Genomic DNA, 12035 nt, shown 5'->3' with positions numbered 1-12035 from the left:
TTCTGAAATGAAGATCAAAGATCCCGCATGCTGAAACTAAGACCTGGTACAGCCAAATAAATAAATAAAAAGAAATATTAAAAAAAAAAAAAAAAGACAAAAGGATAAATTCTTAAATTTAAGACTGGTACATGCCAAAGAATATATAGGTCTGTAAACTGTGCTGAGAGAAAAAGTGACAGAAGTTAACTAATGCACTGTACATAATGCCTGGCATATAAAACATGCTCCCTTTTTTTAAGTAAATGAATAAATACATAGGACTTGAAATTCCACAAGTTAAAAATGGTGATATTTAACTATTTTATCAAGATAACCATGGAACGTTTCATAAAACATGGGCAAAGAAAAATGTCAAATGAAAGATATGATTCCTAAAGTATAAATCTATAGACTTTCTATGCATTTATTTTCAGGATCCATTTTCACAGTCTTCATAGCATCCCAAATAAGCTGGACTACTGTGATGATAGTACAGATCTTCAACTAGAAGACAGCCTGAACCACGGAAACTTATCCCCAAGGGCTGAAGTGGTACGTAGAAAGTACCAAGAACCTCCAGAGAATAATTCTGATAACTGAACTTGAAATAAAATCTCTTGCTCTACTTAGGAAACAAGTTTGTCTCTCCTGGTTCCTGAACAATAGAGCAAATGTGTCCTTTGAGACTTCCTTACCAAACTCAAAATCATCTTCAGAAACTCTAGCTAATCAATTTTCTATGGCAGTTCCAAGAGTGATTTCAGAGCTTCAGATAGGCAATTTTATGTTATTAATTATTTAATATACATTTTTTTTTTTATGATCCAGTGGATGTTGGCAATTTGATCTCTGGTTCCTCTGCCTTTTCTAAAACCAGCTTGAACATCTGGAGGTTCACGGTTCACATGTTGCTGAAGCCTGGCTTGGAGAATTTTGAGTATTACTTTACTAGCATATGAGATGAATGCAATTGTGTGGTAGTCTGAGCATTCTTTGGCATTGCCTTTCTTTGGGATTGGAATGAAAACTGACTTTTTCCAGTCCTGTGGCCACTGCTCAGTTTTCCAAATTTGCTGACAAATTCAGTGCAGCACTTTCACAGCATCATCTTTCAGGATGTGAAATAGCTCAACTGGAATTCCATCACCTCCACTAGCTTTGTTCACAGTGATACTTCCTAAAGCCCATTTGACTTCACATTCCAGGATGTCTGGCGCTAGGTGAGTGATCTAGATTAAAAAAAAAAAAGACAAAAGGATAAATTCTTAAATTTAAGACTGGTACATCGTGATTATCTGGGTCGTGATAATCTTTTCTGTACAGTTCTTCAGTGTATTCTTGACACCTCTTCTTAATATCTTCTGCTTCTGTTAGGTCCATACCATTTCCATCCTTTATTGAGCCCATCTTTGCATGAAATGTTCCCTTGGTATCTCTAATTTTCTTGAAGAGATCTCTAGTCTTTCCCATTCTGTTGTTTTCCTCTATTTCTTTGCATTGATCGCTGAGGAAGGCTATTCTTTGGAACTCTGCATTCAAAAAGGTATATCTATCCTTTTCTCCTTTGCTTTTCGCTTCTCTTCTTTTCACAGCTATTTGTAAGGCCTCCTCCAACAGCCATTTTGCTTTTTTGCATTTCCTTTTCTTGGGGATGGTCTTGATCACTGCCTCCTGTACAATGTCACGAACCTCCATCCATAGTTCACCAAGCACTCTATCAGATCTAGTCCCTTAAATCTATTTCTCACTTCCACTGTATAATCATAAGGGATTTGATTTAGGTCATACCTGAATGGTCTAGTGGTTTTTCCCTACTTTCTTCAATTTAAGTCTGAATTTGGCAATAAGGAGTTCATGATCTGAGCCACAGTCAGCTCCCGGTCTTGTTTTTGCTGACTGTATAGAGCTTGTCATTGGCTGCAATGAATATAATCAATCTGATTTCGGTGTTGGCCATCTGGTGATATCCATGTGTAGAGTCTTCTCTAATGATGTTGGAAGAGGGTGTTTGCTATGACCAGTGCATTCTCTTGGCAAAACTCTATTAGCCTTTGCCTTGCTTCATTGTGTACTCCAAGGCCAAATTTGCCTAGGTTACTCCAGGTATCTCTTGACTTCCTACTTTTACATTTCAGCCCCCTATGATGAAAAGGACATTTTTTCGTGTTAGTTCTAGAAGGTCTTATAGGTCATCACAGACCATTTACCTTCAGCTTCTTCAGCATTAGTGGTTGGGACATACACTTGGATTACCATGATATTGAATGGTTTGCTTTGGAAACAGAGATCATTCTGTCGTTTTTGAGCTTGCACCCAAATACTGCATTTTGGACTCTGTTGACTATGAGGGCTACTTCATTTCTTCTAAGGGATTCTTGCCCACAGTAGTAGATATAATGGTCATCTGAATTAAATTCACCCATTCCGGTCCATTTTAGTTCACTGATTCCTAAAATGTCAATGTTCACTCTTGTCATCTCCTGTTTGACCACCTCCAATTTACCTTGATTCGCGGACCTAACATTCCAGTTTCCTATGCAATATTGTTCTTTACAACATTGGACTTTACTTCCATCACCAGTCACATCCACAACTGGGCGCTGTTTTCACTTTGGCTCCGTCTCTTCATTCTTTCTGGAGTTATTTCTCCATTCTTCTCCTGCAGCATACTGGGCACCTACCAACCTGGAGAGTTCATCTTTCAGTGTCATATCTTTTTGCCTTTTCATATTGTTCATGGGGTTCTCAAGGAAAGAATACTGAAGTAGTTTGCCATTCCCTTCTCCAGTGGACCACGTTTTGTCAGAACTCTCCACCATGACCTGTCTGTCTTGGGTGGCCCTACATGGCATGGATCATAGTTTCATTGAGCTAGACAAGGCTGTGATTCATGTGATCAGTTTGGTTCGTTTTCTGTGATTGTGGTTTTCATTCTGTCTGCCCTCTGATGGATAAGGATAAGAGGCTTGTGGAAGCTTCCTGATGTAGACTCATTCAATACTCACTTCGATCTATTCTCACATGGACGTCCTGATTTACAGAGGCTGGACAGCTAAAAACTACATTTTTCAGATGCCCTTGAAGCAAAGGTTTCACGTAAGACCAAAGCGTGGCCAAGAAGATCACTTAAGATATAGAGAGTGAAAAGTAACATGTAGTGATATTTTTACCCAAAGAAGTGAAAACTTCCGCCATGTATAAATCAGCTTTCTGATTCAACAACACAGCCCATAATGGCAGTAGCCCCTTCTCAGGCAAGTTCTATAATGTCCTTGTGGGGTCTGTTCCAAGAAACTCAGTCTAGTTTGTTCACTCACTCTACTCAATGTTTACCTCTTTCTTAATAAATCCCATTTGCTACAACTACTTACAGCAGATGCTCTTGCTACAGATTCTTGTAAAATAAGTACAAAGTAAACAGGGATGTTAAAAAAAAAAAAAAAGGCACCATCCTGGGACTTCCCTGGCGTTCCGGTGGTTAAGAATCCACCTTGCAATGCAAGGGATATGGGTCTGAGTCCCCGTCAGGGAACTAAGATCCTGCATGGCATGGAACAACTAAGCCCATGTGCCACAACAAAGACCCTGCATGTACAACGAAGATCCAACACAGACAAATAAATATTAAAAAAAAAAAAGCCTCATCCTATTAGCAGTTAGAAACCTATCAAGAGTTAACAGCTTATGGATAAAGATATAGGCTTGACCTGGAAGGGAGAAGGCAATGGCACCCCACTCCAGTACTGTTGCCTGGAAAATCCCATGGATGGAGGAGCCTGGTAGGCTGCAGTCCATGGGGTTGCTAAGAGTCAGACACAACTGAGCGACTTCACTTTCACTTTCCACTTTCATGCATTGGAGAAGGTAATGGCACTCCACTCCAGTGTTCTTGCCTGGAGAATCCCAGGGACGGGGGAGCCTGGTAGGCTGCAGTCCATGGGGTCGCACAGAGTTGGACACGACTGAAGTGACTTAGCAGCAGCAGACCTGGAAAGCATTATAATTGAAAAGCCTAAAAGGCTACCGGCCAGATTACAAGGAGCACAATATAGAGTTAACAACAGCGCTTTAGACAGCCTCACAGATCTAGAGAACAAACTAGTGGTCCACAGTTGTGGAGGGTGAGGAGGATACACAGGGGTAGAGAAGTATGAGGTACAAACTATTAGGTAAAAAACAAACTACAAGGATATATTATATAACACAGCGAGTATAGCCAATATTTTATAATAACTATAAGTGGTGTATAACCTTTAAAAATTGTAGGACTTCCCCAGTCCAGTGGTTAAGACACCACACTCCCAATGCAAGAGGAGCGAGTTCACTCCCTGGCCAGGGAACTAAGACCTCACATATTGTGCAGCATGGCCCCCCACCCAAAAAAACTGTTATTCAATCGTTATATGGTACACTATTGCATACAACTGTACACATTATAACTTACATAATATTGTACAGCAACTATACTTCAATTTTAAAAAAAGAGGTTTAGATAGTTTGGATCTGGAAGAGAAAGAATTGCCAGCAAAGCTGATAAATCAGGAGAAATAAGAGACGAGAACCAAGAAAGGAGAGAATTCAAAAAATGTGAAGATGTCTTCCATTCAACTAAATACCAAAGATGACAAACTGGGTTAAGATCCATTCTTCATATTGCTTCCTTTCTCAAAGATTATCCTATATAAAAAAATAATGCTCAAACTCTCTCCAAAATTGGGCCCCTTGTGTGCTACAGTTCCTTTATACCATATGTTTTTCTTTTTCTTTCTTTATGGCTGTCCTGGGTCTTCGCTGCTGCATGTGGGCTTTCCCTAGTTGTGGCGAGCAGGCTTCTCATTGCAGTGACTTCTCTCGTTACAAAGCACAGGTTCTAGGTGCACAGGCTTCGGGAGATGGGGCTTAGTTGCCGCGCATGGAATCTTCTTGGACCAGCAACTGAACCCGTGCATTAGTAGGCAGATTCTTAACCACCGGACCACCAAGGAAGTCCTTCTTTCTTCTTTTTTAATATCACAACTTTTATTCAGTCTTCTTTAAAAAAAAAAAAAAAATCTCTTTTTTAGGTCCTAAAATAAAAGTCCAATCCAAGACCCACATCTAAAAAGCTTTCACAGCAGTCGAAGTTGCCTCCTCTGAATTCATGGAACATTTATTCATCAGACACCAAACTAAAATCCAAACTAAATTATAAGCTTAAATAGAGCAGGGGCTATGTTCTTCTTTATATTCTGAACCCCCAGTATAATGCCACATTCAGTGCTAACAAATAGGCCCTTTCAACAGGTAGTTTCAGAAGGGTGGAGTTAAGATTGCAGGAGATTAAAATTTTAACTAAATTGACTTGGAAGGTGCACAAAGAAACTTTCAGTAGGGATGGTGATGTTCTATATCTTGACAGGGTTATGGGTTAAAGAGATGTATGAACTTGTTCAAACTAAGGGACAAGTTAAACTATTTATTTACAAAATAATAGTTCATGATAGGAATGCTCAAGTAAAGAGTAAAGTATATTTACTCTGAAATACAACCAAAACATAAGATGGGTTGATAAAACACATTGACAGAGAAGTCAGAATGCGTGGACAGATAAAGTAAATGTAGCAAAATAAGAATTACAAAATCTAAGTTGTCGATATTTAGGTATTCAATGTATAAACAATTCTTGCAACTTTTCTATGATTGAAATTTTCGTGATAAAATGATAGGGGGGGAAAAAGCAGAGTGGAAATGAAGCTGTGAGAGGCTCACATTGTTTCAGAAGTTAGTCAATTAAAGGACTGATCTTAAGAAGAAAAAGAAGGTATATACATTCCTCTAGAGGGTATCTGGATTATTCCTCTTCTCTCTAGCTCTATCTCTAGTCTTAGACTGACTACACAGGCTAGTTCTGGTCTTGAGTACTTGTTGCCTGAAAGAAAATGCATACTAAGCTCCCTTCATTCTAGAACAATCCAAATCTGTGGAGACTAACCCCTTTGTCTGTCTTGGGATAAAATAATCTGTTTCTCATTCTTTTTACCTGAGTTTCTAATACCTCCTTGACTCACAGTTAGACTAAACCTGTGACCAATCTGCGTTAACGTAAATGGTTCATCCTCTTGGTCCAATTCTTGCCCTTCAGACTCATGGCCTTCCACACCCACAGAATGTTAAAACAAAGGTCACACAGTCCCTGGCTGAGGACCTGGCAGAGAGTACCCAAAAATGCCTGCTGTATGAGTAAAACCCATGCTTGATAATAACATGATACACAAACAGAGCTTAGTTTCACATTTAAATCTACACTGTGTTGAGGGTTGAAAAATGTTTGTGCTAAGTTTCCAGAGCTGAACATTTAAAAAGGGAAGACCTGGAGCCTCTTCTGTGGAAAGCAAACTAGAAGATGGACCTAGAAACAAAAGGCTGACAAACTCTCAACTGACTTTAAGAAACACCTACATTTAAATCATTAATGCTTTCCCCAGATAATACAGTATGTTCATCAGCTTCAAAGTACCATAAACATGAACTAAAGGGGGGAAGATAAATTATGCATGGGTAAGAATTGACAGGAATTCAATTCCCAATGACCTAGATGCATTTGGAGTTCATTTGCTCTTTTTTTGTTATTGTTGCTTCCAAAGGACTACAGATTATGCACTTGCTGAATTTTGCCTTTGTCACACATGACCTAACAAGGAAGGCATTCATTCTACCATAGTAGCTTCTCTCAAGTGTCTGGTTCTAAACAGCTGCAAATTTTGGAAGATAACACTAAATGATGTCTCTAACCATTAGTATGTTCTCTCCCCAATAAATATGAAAATAAGATTCAGGGCTACTAGAGTATCAAAATTGCACAAATTAAACTGGCTGAGCATAAATTTATTAGAAAAGGAAGTAAAAAATGTGTATAAGAATTTTAATTCTATGTATTAATAGAATAATTGAGCCAATAAACATATCCTAAAGAATTTCTAGTACTTTTATTGTTTATATTTGCTTTTATCTGTTAGAAAGATGCTGTATCACTAATGACTGGCTAACTTAGTCCCCTAAATACAGCAACTGGATAAAATAACAAAATAATACTGATCTCAAATAAATTTCCATTTATAAAAAGTAAAAGCTGCTTCCTAGTCCCAAAACTGCAAGGCCTGGGTGAAAAATAACCTGCTCAAAGTAGAAACAAACTGTAAAAATGTTTACGTGTTATGGCTGGTTTAGTTTTACAACTATTCAAAGCTGTTTTTTTTATAGTTTTCATTGTCTCTCAGTCATATTAGAATACATGAAGACCTTTATTCACCACCTATCAACTCATTTTCCATTAAAAAAAAAAAATCATTAAACTGCTAAACACAATGGGTGGGGGTGGGGGAGATGCACTGCCAAGGAGAAGCTATTTTATCATCATCATTTATGTGTCTTTCCACTTACACACAGTTTGACTTTCACCCCTTCCGATGTACACTACTACATTTAATTTACACGCATCCATGTGAGAATCCCAGGGACGGGGAGCCTGGTGGGCTGCCATCTGTGGGGTCGCACAGAGTCGGACACGACTGAAGTGACGGAGCAGCACCATCTAGCCTCCCCCAAAAAGGCTCATTGGAATAGATACATTAAAGTGTTCTTTTTGTACCTCCTTCAACTCCATTACATAATATCTTGTCATGATCATTTAATTTTAAAGAGTAGCTTGGTTAACACCCTCAAATTAGCAATTTCATTGTTAATTTGGTACTTATCAGCCTTGAGGATCCAAAAAACCAAATTATGTCTTCAGAGCCTTAACATTGTCACCACACAATTCCTAATGTTTTAAAATATGTATATTGTAATTTTCAAATAGTACACACAATGCTGTAGAATGTCCAAAGTATGGTGAGTATTAAAATGAGATTTACAAGAACATCTTGTTTTATAAACTTCCAGTCAAATCTAACAGTAATTAACAAGGGTAAATTTCTGCTTTCATTTTCTGAGTAAACAAAGAAACACAGCATAACTTCCACCAGCATGTTGATGCAAAATCTAGAGACGCAATACCTTTTCAATCACCTTTAAAGAGCAAATAAGAGAAGAAGTATTAACAACAGAAAACCCCTAATAAGTCAAGGTCAATAGGGAGGGACTGAGGACTCCCATCCTAGTTTCCTGCTGAAGACACTAAATTGCAATTATGCTTAAGTTTTAGCCATCTACCTCTCAAACTAGATTCTATTTAAATGGTTTTATAGAGAGGAAGAAATGATGAGCCCAAGTACTGATATGCTGCAATACTTGAAGCTAGTAAAGGCAGGTCTAGCTCCTCTTCTAGCCTGATCTCTTTGGAAAGCTTCGGAAGAAAAGCGGTATTCACAAACAAGGCATTTTTTAAAATTCTGTAGTTTCATATTTGCAAGCACTACAGACAAAATTTTAGTTACTTGTCCAGGCAAGCAGTTCCTGGTATATGTTATTTTACTGTTACACCCAGTCTTAGTAGGAAAACAAGAAAAAGCCTTTTTGGTGAGCTATAACCGCAGGAAACCCTCAATTATCCATGACTAGGGACAACCTGGGATAAATTAAATCCCCAGGTAATTATTATTTAACAATAATATTGGATTAATTCAGACCTCCTCCTTTCCTTTTTACAAAAGAAAAAGTTGACTTAAAAGCCGCTCTCTTCCAAGCCACTCTCTTAACAACAAAAAAGCAAATGGGCAGATAAATTATTTCAAAATTGTATAGCAAGAAAGAGTAAGGAAATCATCAGCACTCAAATTGGTTCTTTTTCAGCAATTCCGATCACAAGCCATCAAACTACGAGTTAAGCTCTCTGAAAAGCATTTAGATCAAACACCCACCATCCACCCCCACCAAAAAAAAAAAAATCCTCCTGATTGAGATTTTCCTAAATCAAATGGATATTATATTGAACTGTGTAACAATGCTTGTTCGAAATGAAGTTAAAGAACTTGACAACTACTACATTAAAACTGTAAAATGCTGATATCGAACAACTTTCGATTCAAATTCCCTGGGACCCCAGGCGTTGACAGCAGCTTGAACTTCCTTTCTTTCCCCGTCCCGGTCCTCCCGGCCCTTCTGTGAGCCAGGGTTCCCACCAGGGCCTGCAGTGACATCACAGCTCATATCCTCGTAACCCCTGACGTCACAGACACGCGGACCCACAGCACTGTGACTTCATCGCGGACTGGGGCGGAACCGCAGTCGACCTGCACCAGCCCAGAGGCCAGAGAAGCCTCCGAACCTCCGTCCTGCCCGGTCCCCAAAGAAGGTTAAGGACAGGCGCCAGCTCACCTGCGTTGGGACAGGGAAGGACGGAGCGGCCGAGCCCTGGCGGGAGCCACCGGGCAAAACAACCCCCACCCAGGGCCCGACTTCCTCACCGGCCGCCAGTACCGGGGATGGGAGAGACGATCCTGAAACTCCTCAGGGCCTATCCCGGATCTCCTCGGCTTCAACCCAGACCCGGGACCCCGTTCCCGCCCGCCGGCCCGCCTGACCCTCCGAGCCCCGCGGGGGCGCTCAGCGCCCGGCCCGTGTGCAGGCGGAGGCCGTCCCAGGACAAGGTGCAGGCCACCGAGTCCCTGCCCCAGACCGAGCCTCGGACCGGCGGGCGGCACCCCCGCCCCCACCCGCCCGGCGCCCCAAGAGCGCAGGCGGGCGGCGGGAGGGGGCGGGGAGCGGCCACCGTGGCCGCCGCCGGACCCCGACCGCGCTGCTCTCGCGCCACGCCCCACCCCAGCCCGGACCCACCTGCGCTCCTGCCCCGGCCGGGGCCTGGCCAGGGGCTGCACACCCCTATACAGCGGCGGCGGCCGGAGGCCTGGCTCGCTCCCCACCGCTGAGACAGACCGAGCGCCCAGCGCGGCGCGGCGGAGCCCAACGCTCGCCCCGAAACCCATTTGTTTGGCTAAAACGGCGTGACGTCACGCGCCGGCCCAATCGACGGTTGGCCAGGGGAGGGGCCGCGGAGTCAGGGTCACAACGCCCCCTGCCGGGCTTCTGCGGCACTTCGGGCGCTTGGGGTTTCAGAGTGGGGGCACTTAAACAGGGAGAAAACCTGGTGAGGCTTCTTCGGGCCCCCAAGTGGTGAAGAGTGAAAGCTCGAGCACGACCTGTAGAGAAAGGACTCAACCCCTCAAGCTAGCCAGAATGGTAGTAAGCCAGGGTTCAACAGTCAGCAGCAACGGCAAGTCTGTTAATACTCGTGGGTGGATGTCGGTGGAACTATCTAAATGGTGTTAAATTACTGGTAGTTACCTGGTAGATCTGGGTTCAGGTTTCGGTTCTGCTACTACCTGGGGAAGCTGGGCTTCAGAGTTCTTATTTGTAAAATGAAGGGATTGGCAATGTCCGTAACGTTCTTTTCTATACAAATGCAGGAATGCGTGCGTGCATGCTAAGTCGCTTCAGTCGTGTCTGACTATTGGGACCCGATGGACTGTAGCCCGCCAGGCTCCTCTATCCATGGGAGTCCCAGGAAAGAATACTGGCGTGGGTTGTCATGCCCTCCTCAATGGCAGTGATACCTACCAGCAATTTGATAAACTTTGAGGTTGACAGTCTCAAAATGTGATCTTTAGAAGAGTAAGGGATTGTAAATGATGACTACAAAAGAGGTTTTTGGTACTTTAATACTTTCAAATGAGAGTGCCAGTGAAGGCTATTTTATACTCACCCTTTAAACTGATAATTGTATTCACTGTAAAAATAATTTTGACCACATCATAGAACATGAGGGCAATAAAAGAAAAAAACTCCTTCACCCTGACACAGGCACTCAGCATTCAGCCTATTTTCCTATAGACATTTTCTCATGCATATTTATTTTACAATGTTGTGCTCACAGTGTACACACAATTTTGGATCCTTGTTGGTTTGGAGTGCTTTTTTGTTTTTGCGTTTATAACTATTTTTTCCTAGTTCTACATAAGCTTCATAAACACTTTAGAAGCTGTGTAAAATTATATTAAGTGAACATACAAAATTTACCAAGTTCTTCATTCTCAGACATTTCCTTTATGACATTATATGGAAACCATAGGACATTTTCATGAATGTAAATTTTTTAAGATAAATACCCAGAAATGGAATTTCTAGGTGAAAGAGTATTGGCACTTTTAAAAGTCTCGCCCTCATGGTAGTTTGCAGTCACTTTTATGGGTCATTTCTTCCAGGTTTCCTTTGACCAATCGTCTTGCGTTCCCTGTTTCTGAGTCTGTATTTGCTATTTCTCAGGGTCCCCCCATGTGTGCGTGTATCTTTTAGCCATGATGAATTCTAGCCAAGAGACTTATGGGCAGCTGACATCACTATGAGGTGATGCCCCCTCTCTTTGACCTCCAAGGAGCCTTTTCTGAGCATGGATATAGGCAAGGAGTTTTCCTTAACTTTGAATATGAGGAATATGTGGTCTCTTACCGGTGGCGCTGGTGGTAAAGAACCCCCCAGCCAATGCAGGTGATGTAAAGAGAGCAGGTTCCATCCCTGGCTTGGGAAGATCGCCTGGAGCAGCGCATGGCAACCCACTCCAGTGTTCTTTGCTGGAGAATCCCACGGTCAGAGGAGCCTGGCGGGCTACAGTCCATAGGGATGCACAGAGTTGGACACGACTGAAGCGACTTAGCATGCACTCGTCTTCTATCTGGAAAGGCCCCGGCCTCCTCCATTATCCTGCTTTTATGGAGTTCCTACTGTTTTGGAGTTTCTCTCCTCAGGGGAGAGACTGTTCAGCCCGGGGCCTGTCTATCTCCTGCCTCATTATTAGAGCCAAACTGAGCAAGGACCCCAGAACTCTTACCATATCACTCATTGTACCGTTCCTGGAAATTGCAGATGGATTAAAGACACTGAAACTGCAAAAAACACAAATATCAAAATGACACTGGTTTCCATGTGGCCAGTATATCTTCACTGTTAGAGTCTGATTAAAGACTGGTCTAATGCAGCGTTTTTCAGACTGTGTCTGATTGAGAACCAGTCGTGCAGGGATTTTTTTTATATTTAATGCATTGTGAACTATTTTGTAAAATGTAATATAACTGACTAAAACT

At 41.8% G+C, this 12035-nt stretch overlaps 1 protein-coding gene across 2 annotated transcripts in view; it reads right to left on the bottom strand.

Annotated features, from left to right (window-relative positions):
• Positions 1-9917, bottom strand: part of FBXO34 (F-box protein 34) — an 82417-nt gene extending 72500 nt beyond the window's left edge. Inside the window, exon 1 of one of the 2 annotated variants that reach the window (XM_027554173.1) lies at positions 9736-9917. Coding sequence is in view for 1 of the 2 variants with exons in the window: in XM_027554172.1 (XP_027409973.1) it covers positions 9736-9884 (149 nt within the window). In the remaining variant the exon portion in view is untranslated. The remainder of the gene's footprint in view (positions 1-9735) is intronic. The other variant, XM_027554172.1, reaches the window with a different exon arrangement.
• Between the last annotated feature and the right edge of the window lie 2118 nt (positions 9918-12035).

This window comes from Bos indicus x Bos taurus, chromosome 10 (assembly GCF_003369695.1).
Source record: "Bos indicus x Bos taurus breed Angus x Brahman F1 hybrid chromosome 10, Bos_hybrid_MaternalHap_v2.0, whole genome shotgun sequence".
Taxonomy (NCBI): domain Eukaryota; kingdom Metazoa; phylum Chordata; class Mammalia; order Artiodactyla; family Bovidae; genus Bos; species Bos indicus x Bos taurus.
This window is presented reverse-complemented; position numbering and strand designations above follow the sequence as displayed.